The sequence below is a fragment of the Rhineura floridana genome, chromosome 3, assembly GCF_030035675.1.
Source record: "Rhineura floridana isolate rRhiFlo1 chromosome 3, rRhiFlo1.hap2, whole genome shotgun sequence".
NCBI lineage: Eukaryota > Metazoa > Chordata > Lepidosauria > Squamata > Rhineuridae > Rhineura > Rhineura floridana.
The window spans coordinates 98,947,046-98,969,459 of NC_084482.1; the positions used below are offsets into that span (position 1 = coordinate 98,947,046).

Below are 22,414 nucleotides of genomic sequence, written 5' to 3' on the forward strand. Positions count from 1 at the left end.
CATCAAGACTGCTACCCTCAAAGTGCCTTGCAAACAATTCACAGTGGGCCTCTGAAGGGTCTAAGACTCCATTTCCTGGAGTTGATGTCAACAGACTCCTGACAATATGGAAAAGCTCCACTGGATGGCTACTTAAGGATGCAATGGAAGCAGAGAAGTGGGCCTTCTTCGCCTCCCTCACCACCACACAGTAGGCATGGTTATGATGTTTTACTCATGCCCAATCAGCCTCACAGCACGTCTTTCGCCACTTGCGCTCTAGCTGTCATCCAGCCTGTTTCATTGCCCTTAGCTCACTGGTGTACCAAGGTGCAAGCCGGGCTCCACGTCCCAGAGAGCCCGATGTGCCTCACTGTTCCATAGTGTGACAAGGGCTTCAACAGGGTCACCTGCTCTATCAACTGGGAACTCCCCCAGGACATTCAGAAATCCAGTGGATTCCATTAGGCTCCAGGGGCGGACCATCTTAATCTGTCCACCATCTCTGCAGGGAAGGATCGAAGCCATAAGTCTAAACTTCACTAGGAAGTGATCTGACCATGACAAGGGGTGACGACTACCCCTTCCTCCATCTGGAGCAAAAACCAAGTCGAGGGTGTGCCCTGCCCTATTTGTTGGGCCAATAACAACTTGAGAGCCCCATGGTTGTCATGGAGGCCATGAAGTCCCAAGCCGAAACACTAGAGGCAACCTCAGCATGGACATTGAAATCACCCAGCACTATCGTTCTGGGCTCCTCCAACGCCACAGCCGAGATGACCTCCACCAGCTCGGTCAGAGTAGCTGCTGGGCAGCAGGATGGACGGCACACCAGCAGCAACCCTAGTTTACTGTCTCCTTAGCCCAACACCAGGTGCAGGCCTTCACAGTCAGCTCCAAGACAGAATGGTTTCCTGGTGACAGAGATGGAAGTTCTGTAGACCACAGCAACTTCTCCCCCCCGTCCCTGCAGCCTGTGCTGGTGCTGCACCAAGTATCCAGGTGGGCAAAGCTGGGTCAGATCAACTCCTCCAAGCTCACCTACCCAGGTCTTGGTAATGCACACCAAATCGGCACCTTCATCCACAATCAAGTCATGGAAGAGAGTGGTCTTATTATGTACCAATCTTACTATGTAGCTTTCAGGAGAGCCCTCCCTTTCTGAGGGCAAAGAGAGGTTTGTGTTGTTTTGGAGTGAGTCAGAGGAAGGGCTGAATACTGGAGGCAGGCAGAGAGACTGGCTCTCTGCACCATGGCTTTGGGGTGCCCCCTGTAAGCCTGATGGAAAATGCAAGATCTGTTGGACTGCTGATGCCTTGAAGCCCTCCATCCTAATCTCAGGTTGGAATGTGTGTAAATAAACAAACCATATTTCATAAAGACACCACAGACTCCGCTGACCTTCTTTTCAAGGAAACCAAACCCTGGGCAGGCACAGGGACCCCTGGAAATCCCTCGCCACTTGGAGATTGGGGTGGTGCGCAACAGTATATAGAACTTTCATAGTACTTTAGTCTCTCTATGGTTTTCAATAGAGTTTGATATATTCTGCTGAATCATCCAGTGAGAAACAAGCATGCATGGACTTGCCCTGAGACAATTATTATTGTTAGATACATTCTAACAGATGGAACTGTGGTGGTTAAGACCTTACAGAAAGTACACAGTTGCATCTTATTTTAAAATAGGCAATATTGAAAAACATGGACCGGAGGGGCGGGGGGAGCTTGTAACAAGTTATACAAATTCACCAAAAGCCAAATGGCCTTGGACTCTTAAAAACTGAACAGCATCAAGATATTCTTCATTTTCAACTTCAATAATTGAAAGTAATAGGATGTGTATCAGAACAAGATTTAGCTTCTGGTGTACATGTGTTATTTCAGCCAGTCTCAAATGTGTCATAAAAACATAATGTGAATTACTTGTCAAGATGCCGAGAACAAATGCTAGAGACAATGCAACATATTTGCTGCATTCAGACATCATAAAAAACCATGGTTTACTGCAATGAGAACACGCTGCAATGAGCCTCAGCTTGCATGTTTTTCTCTCCTCCCCCCCACATGGGGCCATTTCAAGATCATAAGCTTTCCTTTCTGCTTTTGATCGACTGTAGTTTAGCATTATGTCTGAACCTTACACTGTGGTTAATCTTAACTGTGGCTTCTTGAAACAAGACAGATTCGTGACCCATAGACTTATAGAATAGTAGAGTTGGAAGGAGCCTATAAGGCCGAGTCCAACCTGCTGCTCAATGCAAGAATCCAACAGAAAGTATACCAGACAAGTAGCTGTCCAGCTGTGTCCTGAATGCCTCCAGTGTTGGAGAGCCCACCACCTCCCTAGGTAATTGGTTCCACTGTTGTACTGCTCTAACAGTTAGGAGGTTTTTCCTGATGTTCACCTGAATTCTGGCTTCCTGCAACTTGAGCCCATTATTCCATGTCCTGTACTCTAGCATGATCGAGAAGAGATCCTGGTCCTTCTCTGGGTGACAACCTTTCAAGAACTTGAAGAGTGCTATCATATCTCTCCTCCTCTTCTCCAGGCTAAACATGCCCAGTTCTCTCTGTCTCTCCTCACAGAGCTTTGTTTTCAGTCCCCTGATCATCCTTGTTGCCCTCCTCTGAACCTGTTCCAGTTTGTCTGCATCCTTCTTAAAGTGCAGAGACCAGAACTGGATGCAGTACTCAAATGAGGCCTAACCAATGTCGAATTAAGGGGAACTGGTACTTCACGCGATTTGCAAGCTATACTTCTGTTAATGCAACCTAAAATAGCATTTGCTTTTTTTGCAGCTACATCGCACTGTTGGCTCATACACAGCTTGTGATCAACAACAATTCCAAGACCCTTGTCGCATTTAGCATTGCTGAGTCAAGTATCCCCCATCTTATAAATGTGTATTTGGTTTCTTTTTCCTAAGTGTAGAACTTTGTAAGTATTCCTGCTAAATTTCATTCTGTTGTTTTCAGCCCAATGCTCCAGCCTATCAAGATCACTATGAAATTTGTTTCTGTCCTCCAGTGGATTAGCTGTTGTTGTGTTTACATGCCCTCAAGTTGATTACGACTTATGGCAACCCTATGAATCAGTGACCTCCAATAGCATCTGTCTGCTTTATTCTGTTTTTCGATATTGCCAGGTCATGATCTGTACCGCAGTCTGCTCCTGGTCTTGTTTTCGCAGAAAGTATGGAACTTCTCCATCTTCTGCTACCTATTATATAATCAATTTGATTCCTATATTGACCATTTGGTGATATCCGTGTGTACAGTCATCTTTTTGGTTGCTCAAAAAATGTGTTTTCAAGAAACAAATTATTGGCTTCACAGAATTCAAGAAGTCTTTCTCTTGCTTCATTTCTATCTCCTAAGCCCCATTCCCCACAATTTCGAGTTCTTCTCTGTTCCCTGCTTTTGCATTCCAGTCCCCCATGATTATCAGTACATCTTGTTTTGGTGTGGGATCAATTTCTTCCTGTACTTCTGCATAAAATCTTTTCAAATCCTCTTCTACTGTGTTTGCCATTGGAGCATAGACTTGGATGACAGTTATGATGGTTATGTTAATAGGTTTCTCGGTAAATTTTATTGATATCACTTACTCAGACCTTGCATTATAGCTCTTAATTGCTTTTGCTACATCACTTCTCACTATTAAAGCAACCTCATTTCTTCTACATTTCTCATTTCCTGCAAAAGCTATTTTGTAGTTGTCTGACTGAAAATGTTCCATTCCCATTCATTTTAATTCACTCCCACCAAGTGTTGTAATGTCCATTTCTTGCTTGACAATTTTTACCTTTCCCTAGTTCTTGCTTCTCAAATTCATGTCATGTGCAAATCTGATAAGCATTCCCTGCACCTCCTCATCCAAGTCATAAATAAAAATGTTGACAGACAGACAGACATTCTTTATTACGGTCAACGACCCATCAAAAGAGATAAAAAATTTACAGACAATACGGCAAATTAGCTAAAATAAGGACTGAAACTACTAAAATAGTATAAAATCTACAGAGAATAGTTAGAGGCAAATAACGATAGTTTACACTGAGCTGCATAGAAATACTTAGCAACTGGAATCAAATGGGTACTGTCCTTACCAGATAGCAACAGTATCATCAGCTGTTCTGGAGATCTATTAGGAAACTTTGGGATGAGAGGTGTAATATATCGGACCCTTTCCTCAGCATATAATGGGCAGTCAAATAGAACATGGGAAAGGGATTCTACATGTCCTTCCTTGCACAGACATAAGCGTTGCGCTAGAGGTATACCCTTAAATCTGCCCTCCAGCAGCGCTGACTCTAGGCAGTTAAATTGCGCCTTAGAGAAGGCTAATAGATATTTAGGGTTCGTTAGAGCGTCTAGATAGGGAGCGTGCTTTATAAAATTGGAGCACAATTTGTGCTGAAGGGGAGAGCACGTTTTAGCTGCAGCTTGCATTGTAGATTGTCTGTTGATGTCCTGTAGCCGGGACCTAATAATCTGCCCAGCCTTCCTGGGGTCTTGGGAGAAGAGAAATTCTATAGATAGGCCAAGGTAAGGCAGCTTATCTAAAAAACATTTCATCCAGGTGGAAAGGTACCCGTCATCCCTTAGGAGCGACAAGTAGCCTGACGGGCATCCAAGAATAATTTTGGTCCAAAAGGTAAAGGCGAGGGACCACGCTTGGCATTCAACTGTGCTTGATCCCACCTCTATTCTTAAAGCAGCATTTGGTACACAGTTCAGGACACCAAAGACTCGGCGTAGGAAAATGGACAACACTGACTCAACAGAGGGATTAAAAGCATGTATCCAAAGTTGGACACCATACAGTAGTTGGGATAATATTTTGGCTCTGAACACCAGGATAGCTGTCGGAATATGTTGGCCCCCATTATTGTAGTAATACCTTATGATGCTCTTCATTGATGACCGAGCCGTCGCAACTGCCGCACGTATGTGTGGAATCCAGGAGAGGGAGGAGTGGAATATAATGCCTAAATACTTATAAGATCTAACTTGCTCAATAATGTGACCATTAATTTTCCAATTAGAAATTAAGGGAGATTTTACAAATGCTAAAATTTTGGTTTTTGAGAAATTAATCGTTAGGGAGTTCTCTGAGCAGAAGTTCATAAAGATCTTAGTCAGACGTTTAAGGCCGACTTTCGAGAAGGAGAGCAGAGCCGCATCGTCAGCATAAAGTAGGATTGGGCAGCTGCTTCCTCTAATTTTAGGCTGATGAAGGTCAGGCAAAAGGCATTTAGGGGCCAGATCGTTCAAAAAGAGATTAAAAAGGAGAGGGGCCAGAACACGACCCTCTTGACATAGTGACTGAATTGGAAAGATCTCCTTTTTGGCCGCAGCGAACACGAAGGGAGGTGTTCAAATGCAGATTATATATCAGAAACAACAGTCTCTTGTCAATGGATGTTTTAGCCAATTTGGCCCACAGAATATCCCTTGGTATAGAGTCAAACGCCGACTTCAGGTCGATAAAAGCAGCGTATAGACCACTCCCTACCTGATTCCGATATTTTTCGGCTAGGTGGTTTAATAGGAGGCAGTGGTCCATGACCGATTTGCCACTCCTAAAGCCTGCGTGTTCCCATCCTAATACGTTTTCCTCCTCTACCCAGTTGGACAGTTTCTTCTTTAAATAGATGGCATAAAGCTTTCCAATCACTGAAAGCAGGCTAATTGGCCTGTAGCTGGAGGGTTCAGTCCTAGGTCCTTTCTTATAGATAGGCACCACTATGGCTTCCTTCCAGGATTGTGGAAAGTGACCTTTGTTATTGACCAATGTGAATAGATTGGCCAGGATAGGTGCCCACCAATCTGGATGTGTTTTTAGAATCTCAGGGGGAAGATTGTCACCACCTGGAGCTTTAGCCGGTCTTAGGTTTTTAATCATGTCCATTATTTCAGACTGCGTAACCGGGGGCCAATTAGGCAGAGTTTCACAGTCAACTGCTGACAGTGTCATTGGATAGGAATATTGTGCGTCCTTTTGGAAGTCCGCAAAATGTTGCTCCCAGACACTTGGAAGGATATTACAGGGGGCAGAATTAAAAGATCTGATAGAGCCATTAACTAATGACCAGAATTTTGGGGTTTTTTTGTCCTTGGCTGCCTGTCTCAGGGACTCCCATCCTTTTTGTACTGCTTGCCGTTTTTTGATAACTATAAGGGCCTTATATTTCCTTTTGGTCTTGTAATAGGCCTCAGGCAAGACTTTGGCATTTTGATAACGATAGCGAAGATATATCTTTTTCAGTTGTCTCTTTAGATTTAAGCATTCATGATCATACCACCTATTTGGGCCTGCATATGCATTTGATCGTCTAAACATATTATTTGATACTAATAACGGTTGAAGTGACTCAACCAGGAAATCAAAAATATTTAACAATTTAGAAAGATCAGCGGAGTTTCCAAGAGACTCTTGTATGGTCTTAGCCAAGGGGGATGTCATGAATTCCGCTATTCTAGAAGCTACCAACTGGGTCCACATAGGGCGTTTATGATGGAAGTACAGTTGATTGACAACTGAATTGTATTCTGCCTCTAGCCGACAGTTCATCTTTAATCGCAGTGAAAGGGATAAAGGGAGGTGATCGCTGTCTAATTCTTTGCTGACTGAAAAATTCGTTATTAACTGTGTGAGATGGGGAGAGGTGATCGCATAATCGATCACACTACTTCCCCTGTTTGAAATAAATGTGTATTCCGCGCAGGCATCAAGGGGCTTCAAGCCATTAAGAATGGTAAGGTTATGACAACCAACAATACGGGTCAAACATATCCCCGGGTAATTAATGCTATGGTCTTTAGAGGTTCTCTCTAGCTCTGGAACTAGATGTATATTGGTTTCACCCCTCCAGAGCTTAGAAGCTAAGAGACTCTCATTGTTCTGCCCAATTCTTGTGTTAAGATCCCCCAGAATAATTAATGGGACTTGGGGAATCGTGCCTCCAGCTCTGTAATATAATAATCTAAGTCTTCCCACACTGGATCCGTAAGTGCCCTGGAGGTAGCTGGAGGAATATAGACATTGATTAATAAGAGGGATAGCATATCAAAAATCAGGTGAACAGCCATGGCGAGATTGTGGCATGGTGGAGTTCTAATACAATGAACATTTAGTGCTGTGGATATTAGGATTGCTAACCCTCCTTTAGGGCGTCCCTTGGTTTTAGTTATTTGAGGGGCAGCTGGTAGGGATATAGAATTGAACCCGTCTATTTTTAATTCACTGGTATACCAAGTCTCCTGCAGGGAAATTAGATCTTGGCGATTTAAAAAGTCAATAAAGGCTGGCGTATGTTGTTTAGCAGGCCAGCCAGCAATGTTCCAGGACAGCAGGCGTACTGTACAATCGGTAAGGTATGGTGATTACATATGGGATGAGTTGCCTCCAGTGAGGCTAGCCTTGGCTGAAGCGGTCAATGTAGCACTTCAATGTGGTTCAAAAGGCCCAATTCGTCCTTAAAGACTGCTCCAGAGGATGGACGTGAATTCGAGGTTGTAGCGTAGGTCAAGGATAATTCAGATGAGGAAGAGGTCGTATCAGAAGTAGAGGAAGTAGACGTTCTCTCAATAGAGCTCTTATGTTGGTTTGTATCCGTGAGGCGCTGAATTAGGCAATAAAGTTTATTAATAACCGTGTCTCTCTCCAAGTCTGTTAGTTGGGTGTATAGATCTGCAAGTTGGATCTCTTCCGGTTCCAGCTCCCCGAGTAAGATCGAAAGCGATAGAGCCGGGACAGCCGAGGCGTCAGTCGGAGTTCGTTCCTTGTGCTGGGAGTAAACTGAGTTCAGGGTTACCTCTGTCTCCGAGCAGTATGGACTCGCTGGGCTTCCAGAGTAAGGCCATAGTGGTTCTGGAGGAGAGGAGTTGATATAGTATCGCTGTATCAATAAGCCTCTATAATGTAGTTCCTCTCTTACTCGGAAAATCTGGTTGGCTATTGCCGGGGAATGCAATACCACAATTAGACGCCATACTCCAGGTCTTGCAGATACATTAATCATGGATTTCATGTAATTAGTAGGTTGTCCAGGATGTAGAGACTGGGCAAAGCATTTGTCCAGGAAGGTTATACTTGGGAAGGTGGGCCAGCTTCTAGAAGTCCTGGAATTACAATACCAATTTTCCAGGCTGTAAGACCAGATTCCAGGGACGAGGCTGCATTTTAGCAGATACTGTCTTTTTGTTCATTTGTGCCGACGCTATAATAGCACTCTCTTCCCCAGATATAAGTTCGCTGGATGAGACTCCTGTGGAATGTGTAGGAGATGCTTTCTGCTGGATGTTTTGTTTGGTTGACAATGTTGGCGCATACACTTCCATGGAGGAATCCGGTCCTTGTGGTCCGAGAAGTTTGAATAATGGTTTAAAGTTCATCTTTCTTTTTTTAGTTGCTAAAGTTTCTGTATTTTTATAGTTCTTGGATTTCTTGCCATTCTTTGTTTGTCTTATCTTTTCCCTCCCACAAGAAGCGACCTTGGGCTGCTGCCGTTTGTTCTTTTTCTTCCTTTTTTTATTGTTAGCTGTTTCTCTTACAGGCTCCAGCTGCTCTAGAGAGCCAGGACCCACCGCTACAGGAGCTGGGTGCTTCGGGGGGCCACATGCAAATTGTGGCCCCCAGGACTTCACCAGGGTGGTTAGAAGGCTGTAAGTTTCATTAATAAAGGATTTAATTAGTCTCAGTTCCTGCAGGATAATATGATGCCCATCTGGGTCCATTCCTTTATGAACGTCAGTAACATCAGCTACTGGAGAGGATGATTCAAAGGCTCCAAGGGACTTGATGGTGGAGCAGTTTTCACTGAACTGCTCATGAAATGAATCGATGGTGACGGTCTCCGAAGGAGGTATATCGTAAAGTGAGTTGAAGGAGTTAAATGAGCAATTAAAACCAGCATCTCGCAGCTCCTCGGCTAAACTTGGAGCTGTCGCTTTGGCAGCATTCTCTGTATGGCTATTAACAGCAAGAGATTTCCCTAGTGACCATTCATGTGCCACTGCTGGTAAAGGGTCCTTAGCCTGAGAATACTGTGTGGTTTGAAGGGGATACACTGCATCCTGCATTCGTGGGAAATAATTAGTTATCTTGGGTTGCCATTTGTTTAAGCCTTTTCAGTTCTCCATAACAGGCTCTTCGCCTCTCTCAGTTGCTAACGTCGTTTTAACATTGCTTAACATATGACACTGAGGCACTTGCACCCTTCGCTCCCGTGTGAGTTACGTTGTTTATCTGTGTCTTCATACAAGCTTGGCCTCAAGGCCAAGACACTTTGAGAGGGAGCAGAGTAATTGCTCTTGCATGAGTTGCATATACTGCAGCACTTACCCAGGTTAATGGCGGCAATTAGCCCAGATGTATGAGGCTTCTGTTTACTCTACTGCCTCTCTTTATTGCTTTTAACTATAGCCTTCTGGGGCTAGCAAGCAGCTTGCGTATAAAAGGCTCAGAATTCACGGATGTGATAGATGAGCATGTATTTAATGCAAAGTCCTAGTAACTACAGGAGCTTTCAGATAAGCGTCTTACCGGAAGACGATCCTTGCCCCGCCTCCAAAAATGTTGAAGAGCACTGGGCCCAGGACTGAGCCCTGTGGTACCCCACTCGTTACTTCTGCCCAGTTTGAGAAGGAACCATTGATAAGCACTCTTTGAGTACAATTCTGGAGCCAACTGTGGATCCACCTGATAGTTGTTCCATCCAGCCCACATTTAGCTAGCTTGCTAATCAGAATATCATGGAGCACTTTGTCAAAAGCTTTGCTGAAGTCAAGATATATTATGTCCACAGCATCCCCACAGTCTACCGGGGAGGTTACTCAATCAAAAAGTGTGATAAGATTAGTCTGACAGAATTTGTACTTGATAATTTTTATTTTAATTAATTAATTAATTATTACACTTATATCCCAACCTTCCATGTTGGCTTCTAGTAATCACTGAATTATTTTCAAGGTGTTTCAAGACTGACTGCTTTATAATCTCCTCAAGAATTTCCCCAGGGATTGATGTCACGCTGACTGGTCTGTAGTTCCCAGGCAGAGCTTCGAAGATTACTTTTAAAAAGTAATAAGTTACAGTTACATGGCCCAAAAAAGTAGTAGTAACCATTACAATTACAATTGCTCTGAAAGTAACTGATTCTTTTACTTTTATTCAAAAGTAATCACTACAATTACATTTTAGTTACTTTTAAAAAAATTGCCTACAAGGTGCTGGCCTTGGCTGCTGCACATCTAAGTAGCCTAAAACAACATAAAAATCAGCACACACAGAGGGTAGTAGAATAATTTTTATTATCTGTAAGATTAACAGAATGGCATAACAGAATCTCAGATCCCCTCACTCCACCCCCAGCAATGATGATACCCCAACACACATAATTCACTTGAAATCAAATTTGACACTTGAAATGCCGCTTTTACAATACATTTATGTTATGTCTCAAAAGAACAGATGCTGAAAGAGCACGTCAGACAATATCTGCTCTGGGCCAGGACAAATCATACACCCCAGGAAAGACAAGGGTGTCCTCTATGAGATGCCAGTACATCACTCCTGGCCCACAACTTTTGCTGGGTGCAGGGCAGGGATAAGGGCATCTATGCACAACCAAAATTAACAAAAAGATGCAGAAAAAACAAGAAACTGAGGGTGCCCACCCCACAATCTGCTCTGGGCCAGGACAAATCATACACCCAAGGAAAGGGGAGGGTATCTTCTACAAGATGTCAATGCTTCCCACCTGGCACAGAGTTTCTGTTGGATTCAGGGCATGTATAAGGGCATCTTTGCACAACCAAACAGACAAAGAGCAAAGCAAAGAATAAATATCCGGGGATGTTCACCACAAAATCTTCTCTGGGCCAAGACAAATCAGACACACCAGAAAATGATAAGGTGTCCTCTATGCTATGCCAGCGCTTATGGCCAGTGCTTATGATCTACGTGGATTTTTTAAATTTTTGTATTGGTCTTCCCTGTTACTTACTTTGTTATATCCAAAGCCATTGATGTTGGTGACAGAAGGACTTGTGGCAGGGTCAACAAATAATTATTTCTTGAAGAAGATGTAATTTCATAGATGACACTCCAAAGTATGCATGAATGGCATCTCATAGAACACACTGTCCCAGATGCAAGGAATTATGATATGTGGTGCCCCAAATCATCTTTTAGGATGGGCACACCAGTTTCTTATTTTCTTTCCTCTACATATTCACTATTTTTCTAATACATATATGCCCTTGTCTGTACCATACATACAAAAGAAACTCTGAACTGGGTGGGAACCCTCTCCTGCATGCATGGATGTATGATTTGTAGTGCCCAAAGCATGTTTTGGGGTGGGAAACTGCATTTCCTTATATACGTACTACACTGCTTGTTGTGCATAGATGCACATATCCATTTTGTGTGTCCACAAGAAAATCCATTCCAGGCAGGATGCAGTGGCATCTTGTTGAGGACACTCTCCCCTTTGCTCAGGTGAATGATGTTTCATGGCCCACAGCAGATTTTGGAGTGGTCACCCCAAATTACATATTTTTCTCTACTTACTCTTCATTATTTTAGTTCTGCACAGATGACCTTATGAGTGCCCTGCGCCGAGCAGAAACTATAGGCCAGGTAGGAAGTACTGGCATCTTGTAGAGGTCACCCCCCCTTCCTGGGATGTATGATTTGTCCTGGCAGCAGGGGTGTAGTTGTCCAGGGCCTCAGGGAGTCCTAGACCCCTTACTTTTTTGGGAGCAGGGTCCCTATGTCTCCAGCATCATATGAGCTGATCGGCATGAAAGGGGAGTGCGTTAGCCACTGAGAAGAGTCTTCTAATATGCTTTCTTGTCCTTTCCTGCTGATTGGAGCCAATCAGAGGGAAAGGAAGTGAGTCACTCACTGAGAAGACTCTTTTCAGTAGCGAATACTCTCCCCTTTCATACTGATTGTCTCCAAGGGACATCAGTTGTTTTGGGAGAAGGCATTAACATGGACCTCATTCTCAACCCAGGAGCAAAATAAGGAGGCAGGGGGGGTCTGGCTGTGGCTGAGACTATCGTGAAGGGACCCTGCACTTCTGAATTTGCCACTACACTACTGCCCGGCACAGTACAGATTTTTGGGAGGGCACCCCCAGTTTCTTATTGTTTTCTGCATATTTTTGTTGCTTTGGGTTGTGCATAGATTCCCTTATCCCTGCCCTGCACCCATAAAAAGCTCTGGGCCAGGCAGGACACACTGGCATCTCGTAGAGGACACCCTCCCCTTCCCTGGGGTGTATGAGTTGTCCTGGCTCAGAACAGATTGTGGGGTGGGCATACCCAGTTACTTTTTTTTTTTAATGATATCATTATGCATTTATGAGCATTTCAGAAGCCTGATAATTTTGATTGAATAAATTTGTTGTTATTTGTTGTTAAAAAAACCAAAACCAAATTACTAATTCTCCTTGTACAGCGCACCGCATACCAGTGGGACTCTCAAGTTTACCCTGTAGTAGGACAGGACAAAGTACAGGCCACTCCAAAACAAGTAGTTAGAAAGAAACAAAAGATAGAAGAGAGTATGAATGGGAAGGATACTCCAGTGGTTGTTGTAGTGAAAGCGGGGAGCTCTTCCCCGTCTGCTCTCACTGTCCTAGGAGTCAATCCCCAGCCTTGGGCAATTGATCCCAGCAAATCCTGGTTTGCCAAGGTTGTGCACGTCAACACCAACCCTGCAAGGTAGTACTGCCACCACCCTTCAACTGGTTAGCTACTCTGGGGCAAAGGGAACCCCAGAGCCCACTTAAACACCTGAGTCTCTCAGGACCAGAGTCTAGATACACTCCTGGCCCCTTCTGAAGTCTTAGGTAAAAACATTTCTCTGTTACACGGTAGTTGTGGTCAAATGGCAAGGACTGAATTTAGGAACTGACCCTTTTCTCTGGAATAAACACACGTTGGTTTAAAGTAATTAAAGTTTATTAAAAAGAAAATAAGAAAAGCATAAAGAGGTTACAAAAAGCAAAAAGGTACACACAAATAATTTGTAGCAGCAAATTGAATCCTAAAACCATACACCCAAATGGGTAAAGTGGTTAGTAACAAAGGTAAAGGAAAGTTTCTTAGCACAAATCAAAATAACAAAGCTATCTGCCTTAGCTATACTTACAACAGCATAGGATCTTTCAATGGATAGCCTTCTTCCCCTCAGGGAGTTGCAAATCAAGATGTAAATGGAGCCACAACAGAACATCACCATAGGCAAGGTGGTGCTCCAAAGTGGGACACACACCCAGAATTCTGAGCCTCCTCTTATGGAGGAAAATTCCCTCCCAGCCAAAGACAATTAACCAATTAACATTTTCATCAAAGGGATGAAAAAACAATGTTCCCACAGCACCTGGCGCCTCCTCTTGGTTTCCCATAACAAAGCAAGGAGTTTTATGGCCTTGACGGAACCAGGCCCCTTCTGCTGATAAGGTGCAAAATTACTGTAAGCGAGTACAGCTGTGTTATAAAAATTACCAAGTCACAGTGATGAAAGAACATCAGAGATTTAACTGCTTGCTAGCAGGAAGTTGTCAAGGAAGATAACAAGGAAGATGTCAAGGGGAAAAATTCCCCATAAGGCTTTGGGAGTTAGCCATTTTAACTGCAGGCCAGGGTAAGGCTGGCAAGCTGGCATGACACGCCCCCTTTTCAAAAAAGATGACATCAAAGGTTGATCACCTTTGGTTTCATCGCCTCTGGTTAATACGAAGGGAAAGAAGGCTAATAAAAAAAAGGAAAAACCCACAACAGGAATTAACAACAACCATAACCTAATTTCCCCACAGTGGTCAAACCTAAGCCTCTAAAACCTTACATACTTTATTATATCAAATCATAAAAGGACATTAGCAAACTCATAGTCCAAAATACAGGCATAGGTCATAAAAACCATAAAATCAGGGTTACACAAACCATATTAAAACATCAGGCATAAGAATAGTCAGGAGCAGTTACAAGTCATCAGGACCATACATCAATCATCTAAATTATGCATACGAGATAAGGCATCGGCCGTTTTATTTAATTTCCCAGCCACATAATCTATGGAAAAATCGAAATCTTGCAATAATAGTGCCCATCTCAATAATTTTTGGTTAGAGTTCTTCATTCTAGACAACCAGCATAAAGGAGAGTGATCTGTTTGTAGTTGGAAGTGTCACCCCCAAAGATAAGGCCTTAATTTCTCCAGGGCCCAAACTATAGCAAGACACTCCTTCTCTATCGTCGCCAGATGGTGCTCTCGCTGAATTAACTTCTTGCTGAGGTATGCTACAGGGTGTAATTCTCCATCTGTGTCTTTTTGTAAAAGCAGAGCACCTAAGCCAAAATTACTAGCATCAGTCTGTACCACAAAGGGTTCAGCAAAATCTGGAGCTTTCAGAACAGGGTAATTACTAGTACAGTTTTCAAAGCCTCAAAGGCCTGTTGGCAATCTTCAGACCATACAACTCGTGCAGGTTTGCACTTTTTACACAAATCAGTCAGGGGAGTTGCAATGCTACTAAAATGAGGGGCGACCTCCTATAGTAACCTGCAAGTCCTAAAAAAGACTGAACTTGTTTCTTAGTCTGGGGCACTGGCCAATTAGAGATTGCTTCGATTTTAGCATCCAGGGGTTTCAGACAGCCACTACCCACTCTATGGCCTAAATAAGAAACCTCTCCCAGCCCAAATTGACACTTCTGAGCTTTGATAGTAAGACCTGCATCCTGCAGCCTTTGAAATACAGTTCTTAAATGTTTCACGTGGGAATCCCAGTCAGTACTATAAACCGCTATATCATCCAGATACGCACAAGCATAATCCCCTAAACCATTTAAGACAGAATTTATTAAACTCATAAACGTTCCAGGAGCATTCCTTAAACCAAAACCCATCATTTTAAACTGGTACAAGCCCATATGAGTGACAAAAGCAGATTTCAATACAGCATCTTCGTCCAAGGGCACTTGCCAGTAACCTTTGGTTAAGTCCAAAGTGGTGATGTATTTAGCAGCTCCCAATCTCTCAATCAGATGGTCCATCCTGGGCAAAGGATATGGATCCACTTGGGTTATTAAATTTAATTTCCTGTAATCCACACAAAAACAAATTTCATTAACACAATTGGAGATGACCAGGGACTAACAGAAGGTTCAATAACCCCCAGATCTAACATAGCTTGAATTTCTCTTTCCACCACCTTAGCATGTGGTCCAGTTACTCTGTAAGGTGGAGACTGAATAGGTGGATGGTCACCTGTTATTGAGTGTTTTGCCAGATGGGTTTTACCTGGTTTACTTGAAAACAAAGACTGAAAATCTGTCAAAACCTGGCGCAGCTGTATGCGTTGTTCATAAGCCAAACTTTCAGGCAAAAAAGTCTTATCAATGCCACTCTCTTGTTGACTCTCAGCAACCAAGTCCACAAATTTTTCTTCATGCTCTCTAGCGTTTGTACAGGCCAAAACCAATTTTGCTCTAGACCAAAATTGTTTAAGGGTGTTAACATGGTAGACCCATGGCTTTTTGTTTGAATTGGGGTAGGCCAGCAAATAATTAGTATCACTTAACTGTGCCTTGACTACCATTGGGCCAGTCCAGGCCACAGACAGTTTAGACCCTGGCTGAGGTTTTAACACCAGGACCTCAGAGCCAACTGCAAATTGACGTGCTTTGGTATGAGAATCATAATAAGCCTTTTGCTGTTGCTGGGCCTCTGCTAGATTCTCATGAGCAGTCTCTAATGCACTTTTTAAGGTCTCACGCAAGTTTTGCAAATACGTAGTCACTGGCACAGAAGAAAATTCCATCTTCCCCTCCCAGTCTGCCTTCAATAAGGACAAAGGACCTGCAATGTCTCTCTCAAACACCAACTGATTTGGAGAGTATTTCAAACTGGCTTGGGGGGTATATCTGTACGCAAACATGAGAAAAGGCAAAGCCACATCCCAATTACCAGGGTGTTTTAAAGCATGAGCTTTTAGCATTTTTCCCAGAACCGCATTCAAACGTTCACAAAGCCTGTTGGATTCATGATGGTAAGCAACAGAAGTCACATGTTCTATCCCAGAAATCTCCCATAGCTTCTTAGTCAGTTTGGCTACAAAGCCTGGGCCTTGATCTGACAAGATAGTTTTAGGGCATCCCCAATGAGAAAATATGTCTAGTAAAGCCTTTGAGATAGCAGTTGCAGTAATGCTACTTAAAGCTACTGCTTCAGCAAAACGTGTTGCATAATCTATGTAAGTCAAAATAAATTTTTTCCACTCGAAGCCACATTCAGTGGACCAAGAACGTCCACCGCGACCCTAGCAAATGGTTCTGTTACAATCTCAGAGACTTGCATTGGCATTTTGGGGTGATCACGGGCATGACCTACTAACTGGCATGTTAAACAACTTTTACAGAAATTTTGCACCCCTTTGGCAATCTGGGGCCAATAAAAGCATCGGGTTACTCGGGCCAATCTTCTTTTTATTCCTAAGTGACCCCCACTAATAGCATCATGCACCAGCTGGAAAACTTCCAGCCTATGAACCGATGGCACCACAAGCTGTTTGACAGGTTTCCATCCAATCCACAGAAGCACCTTGGGGCACATGTTCTCTATACAGCAATCCGTTCTTCCAATAGAATCTTACTTTCACAGACTTAGATAGCTCCAGAGGAGCATTTACTGCCGCCTCCCTACATACTTGTAGACTATCATCTTGTAGAAGGGCTTCTTTAAACGCAGTGGAACGAGCAGAGTCCAATTTTAGCTCTTCCATGCCCTCACTGTTAGGATCAGAAACATTCATATTCCCAACTTTGGTTGGCAGAGGCTGGTCTGAGTCACAGACTTCTTGCGCCACAGCACCATCTAGTAGCAAAAGTTCAATACTGGGCTCTTGTTCCATTTTGTTAGCTGTACTACGGGTTATGGCATTCATATTAACATCCCCATTTTTCAAATTATGTAAATAACATGCGTAAGCAATATCATTTCCAAGGAGGAAATAAAAAAATTGGTCAGAATAGTCATGAATCAACACTCTAAGTTTTCCTGACCAATTTTTGTATGAAATCCAGACATCAGCCACATCACAAAGTTTGTTAGTCATTCCATAAACATGTACTGATGCTTTTACCCCTTTTAAAATTAATTCAGGCGGAATTAAATGACGAGATAAGCTGGAAACTTCACTTCCTGAATCTCTGAATGCAATTAGCTTAACATAGTTCACAAAAATAGTCTCTTTGAACATTTTGTTGGACCAAGCAGCTTGACCAGGAAAACATGGATAGCTAGCGCTCTCTTCAGGGAGTCGTTCTTTCTCCCCCTTCCCACCATGGGGCTCTACAGGGGATGGCTTCACCTTTCCTCCCCCCTTCTCCTTTCCCAGTCCCGGCTGAATAACACTCACCGCAGGAGCTTTTAAAACGCTGCTTTTTGTGGTGACAGGGCTGTTTTCAGCACTAGGAACCGAAAATTCCCAGTCATTCTCTGAACTGGAAGCTGAGGAAGACCAACGAGAAATTTCTGGAGACGACTGCCCTCCAGGTTCTTCGAAGTCCCGGGCTCTCTGGACCACAGCTACTTTAGTTCCCTTGTTGGTTCCAGAACTCGGCTTTTTAATTAATTGGGGACACTGATCCTTTTTGTGCCCCAGCTGCTTCCATAAAAAACAAATTCTCCAAAACTGCTTTACTCGGTTGGTAAGCTGTTGGATGCGCTGTTGAAGCAACGGCGGTGGCAGAAGCGGAGCTCTCTCCTCTCTCCTCCGACTTGACTACAGGCGGCCACGGTTTTTTCTTCCATTCATTTCCTCCTCCTGCCTGCTGGCTACCTTTGACGTTTCCCGGCTTTTTAACATAAGCCTTAGGTGGTTCATCTTTATCCTGAAAGGAGTCAAGTTCGTCAGCATGATGTCCTGCTTCCTGGATGCTCTTTGGTTTTTTTCCTCTCACAGCAGCCGCAAGCTCTTTCAGCAGCATCTTGTAAAATTTCTCAAGAGTATACACTGTCCTTAACTGCTCGAAAGTATTAGCTTTCGCAGCTGCAATCCACAAATCCATTGCTTGAGCAGTACGGGCGCTTAATGCTGAGAATGTTTCTTTTGGCTTTTTCTGGAAAGTCTCAAACTTTTGGTAACACGCTCTAGTAGATAGAGCGAACTGCACGGTTGCCAACTTTACAAAGTTCTCGTAATCATCGGCTAACTCTCGAGGGAGTTTGCACATTAAACTTCTTAATTCTCCCTTTCCTTGAGTGCGTAGGATTTTCATCCAGTATTTTTTATCTAATGACTGGTCCAAAGACGCTTGCTCAAAGATTAAAAAGAATTCTGAAATATCCTCTCCCGCTTGGTAAAACGGAAAGTCTGCTGGATCAGCTCCACCCAAGCACACTCTTCCAGACCTCAGTTCTTGGCTCGGTGGGGCATACGCCTGCTGTTGCTGCACAAGAGTAGCCATAAGCACCATTTGTTTCGAGAAGAAGTTATGCATTTCAGCCCACATATGCATGGGTGGCACACCGCCGCTCTGGCTGGCTTGACTCTCCATACTTCGTCGACTCCGTACGGGTGACAACACCAGTTCTCCCTCCGGAGTAACTGTTTGTAATGGCGGCACCTCAGCGCTGCCTCCTGCTGCTTCAAAATCGCCTTGAGGTAACAAATCTGTTTGTTCCTCCTCGCTATTTTCAGCAGGAATCTGATCTAATGCCTTCTTTTGCTTAGATCTCGTAGACATCCTGACTTTACAAAAATAATAAACCTTTGCGCCAGAAACCTTTAACTAAACAATTTCCAATTTTTCCAAAATGTACCTTTTTAAGAGTATGTTTACCCAGAGATAAGTTCAGTCCTTTTCGATCCCACCGCTACCACCATGTAGTGAAAGTGGGGAGCTCTTCCCCGTCTGCTCTCACTGTCCTAGGAGTCAATCCCCAGCCTTGGGCAATTGATCCCAGCAAATCCTGGTTTGCCAAGGTTGTGCATGTCAACACCAACCCTGCAAGGTAGTACTGCCACCACCCTTCAACTGGTTAGCTACTCTGGGGCAAAGGGAACCCCAGAGCCCACTTAAACACCTGAGCCTCTCAGGACCAGAGTCTAGATACACTCCTGGCCCCTTCTGAAGTCTTAGGTAAAAACATTTCTCTGTTACATGGTAGTTGTGGTCAAATGGCAAGGACTGAATTTAGGAACTGACCCCTTTCTCTGGAATAAACACACGTTGGTTTAAAGTAATTAAAGTTTATTAAAAAGAAAATAAGAAAAGCATAAAAAAGGTTACAAAAAGCAAAAAGGTACACACAAATAATTTGTAGCAGCAAATTGAATCCTAAAACCATACACCCAAATGGGTAAAGTGGTTAGTAACAAAGGTAAAGGAAAGTTTCTTGGCACAAATCAAAATAACAAAGCTATCTGCCTTAGCTATACTTACAAGAGCATAGGATCTTTCAATGGATAGCCTTCTTCCCCTCAGGGAGTTGCAAGTCAAGATGTAAATGGAGCCACAACAGAACATCACCATAGGCAAGGTGGTGCTCTGAAGTGGGACACACACGCAGAGTTCTGAGCCTCCTCTTATGGAGGAAAATTCCCTCCCAGCCGGAGACAATTAACCAATTAACATTTTCATCAAAGGGATGAAAAAACGATGTTCCCACAGCACCTGGTGCCTCCTCTTGGTTTCCCATAACAAAGCAAGGAGTTTTACGGCCTTGACGGAACCAGGCCCCTTCTACTGATAAGAAGGTGCAAAATTACTGTAAGCGAGTACAGCTGTGTTATAAAAATTACCAAGTCACAGTGATGAAAGAACATCAGAGATTTAACTGCTTGCTAGCAAGCTAACAAGGAAGATGTCAAGGGGAAAAATTCCCCATAAGGCTTTGGGAGTTAGCCATTTTAACTGCAGGCCAGGGTAAGGCTGGCAAGCTGGCATGACAGTTGTGACCTGCAAGGTGTGTGCCATGTTTGTTTTCTTGCCTGAGAACAACATGATGTACACATGCAACAAGTGCAAGCTCGTGGCACTGTTGGAAGAAAAAGTGAGAGGCCTGGAACGGCGGGTGGCCACACTGGGAACTATAAGAGAAGATGAAGAGTTCTTAGACAGAACACTGGAACAACAGCAGCAAAGAGAAGTGGACGTGGAAGAGCAACAGCATGAGGTAGCAGAAGAGGAGACTGCTTTGGAGAGAAACAATGAAGTGGAGGAAACTCCGTGGGAAAGGGTGACAGTTAGGAGCAGAAGAGCTAGAAGATACCCTTCACCAGTGGAACTATGGAACCGCTTTCAATCACTCGAGGACGAGACTGGAGGACAGCCTGTGGTGGAAGAATTACAGGAGAGCCTGTGTGACAATGAGCAAGAGGCTAAAGCTCAATCAAACAGGGGCAATGAAACCTCGCCCTACAACAACAAGAGAAGAGTACTAGTAGTGGGAGGCTCCTTACTGCATGGGATCGAAACCCAAGTATGCAGAGAAGATCCGTGGACTTGCCAGGTATGCTATCAGGAGGACGGATTAGAGATGTGACGGAAGGGTTGCCATCACTCATCAAGTCCACCGAGAGGTATCCCTTTCTCCTCATCCATGTAGGAACAAATGATACTGCCAAACGGAGCTATGAAGAAATCACATCACACTTTGAAGCTCTGGGAAGGAAACTCAAGGACTTTGGGGCCCAGATAGTTTTTTCATCCATCCTTCCAGTACTTAGAAGAGGAGTAGAAAGGGAAAGAAAAATACTCAATGTGAATGAATGGCTACGAAGGTGGTGCCGAAGTGAGAGATTTGGATTCTGGGACCACGGGCTGTGCTTCCTGGAAGATGGACTGCTGGCAAGTGATGGGTTGCATCTCACAAGGACTGGGAAGAATGTGTTTGGCCACAGCATGGAGAAGTTCATCAGGAGGGCTTTAAACTGAATCCTAAGGGGGAGGGAGACGTAAACTTGGTGGTAACAACTGATGAAGGCTTGTGCACAGTAATGGGAACAGAGAGATCAGCTCTAATAGGGACCAGTGACAGTCCTCAGAAAAAAGTAGTAAGGAAGCCAAGCCATAAAAATATGGTCTTCGATGTCTGTATACTAATGCGCAGAGCATGGGAAACAAGCAAGAAGAACTCTTAATATAGGAGGGCAATTACGACTTGAGAGGTATAACTGAAACTTGATGGGATGACTCCCACGACTGGAATACAGCAATTGAAGGATATAACTTGTTCAAAAGGAACAGAAGGAATAAAAAGGGAGGTGGAGTCACGCTATATGTTAAAAATATATATCCCTGCACAGAAATACAGGAAGATAAGCTTGGTAGTTCCACCGAGAGTAGCTGGATTAAAATTAATGGGGCAAGTAATAAAAGGAATGTGTTGCTTGGAGTCTACTACTGGTCACCCAATCAAGGAGAAGACAAGAATGTAACTTTTGAAAAGCAAAATGTTTCGAGGAGGCATGATATAGTATTAATGAGGGGTTTCAATTATCCCGATATCTGTTGGGAGACAAATTCTGCCAAACACGGCCCCTCCAAGAAATTTCTGACTTGTGTTGGAGATAACTTTCTCCTACAGAAAGTGGAGGAAGCAACCAGAGGATCAGCTATCCTGGACTTGATTCTAACCAATAGAGATGATTTGGTGGATGAAGTGGCAGTTACGGGAACTCTGGGGGAAAGTGACCACACCATACTTGAATTCTTGAATTTAACAGAAGCAAAAGCTGAGAGTAGCCATATGCGCACCCTGGACTTCAGGAAAGCTGATTTTAATCAACTCAGAACAATTGTAAGTACGGTTCCATGGCAAGTGACCCTAATGAGAAAAGGAGTCCGAGATGGGTGGGGGTTTCTAAAAAAGGAAATTCTAAAAGCGCAATGGCAAGCAATTCCAACAAGGAAAAAAAGGAGGGAAACAACAGAAGAAGACAATGTGGCTTCACAAAAAGCTTAGAGATGACCTGAAAACAAAAAAGGACACATACAAGAAGTGGAAAGAAGGCCAGGCCACAAAGGAAGAGTACAGGCAGGTATCACGGAATTGCAGGGATGGTCTCAGGAAGGCTAAAGCTGAGAATGAGTTGAGGTTAGCGAGGGATGCTAAAAGCAACAAAAAAGCTTTCTTCGGGTATGTCCATAGTAAAAGACAGAGAAAAGAAACGGTGGCACAGCTACTCAATGAGAATGGCAAAATGATAACAGATGACAAAGAAAAGGCAGAAGTGCTCAATTCCTACTTTGGCTCAGTCTTCTCTCAAAAAAGGATCTGTGACCCTCCTGGGAAACATGAAGTGGAAGGAGCAGGATTGGAGCTTGAGGTTGATAGACAAATGGTCACTTTGAATGAGTTCAAATCGGCAGGGCCTCATAAACTGCATCCTAGAGTATTGAAGG

The 22,414-nt window shown here is 43.6% G+C and overlaps 2 protein-coding genes across 2 annotated transcripts in view; both read right to left on the reverse strand.

Moving 5' to 3' along the window:
• The window catches only part of RAD50 (RAD50 double strand break repair protein), a 258,175-nt gene that overhangs the window by 162,763 nt on the left and 72,998 nt on the right, over nt 1-22,414 (reverse strand). The gene's annotated exons all lie outside the window — the stretch shown is intronic.
• LOC133380227 (uncharacterized) lies at nt 12,991-18,595 on the reverse strand. The gene is made up of 2 exons (XM_061617061.1): nt 17,422-18,595; nt 12,991-15,104 (listed from the first exon to the last, which is right to left on the reverse strand). The coding sequence occupies exon 1, from the start codon at nt 18,560-18,562 to the stop codon at nt 17,630-17,632; it is 933 nt and encodes a 310-aa protein (XP_061473045.1). The 5' UTR covers nt 18,563-18,595; the 3' UTR covers nt 12,991-15,104; nt 17,422-17,629.

Excerpts from the sequence above, each read along its gene's own strand:
- LOC133380227 (XM_061617061.1), bottom strand. The coding sequence starts at position 18,562 with ATGGAGAGTCAAGCCAGCCAGAGCGGCGGTGTGCCACCCATGCATATG.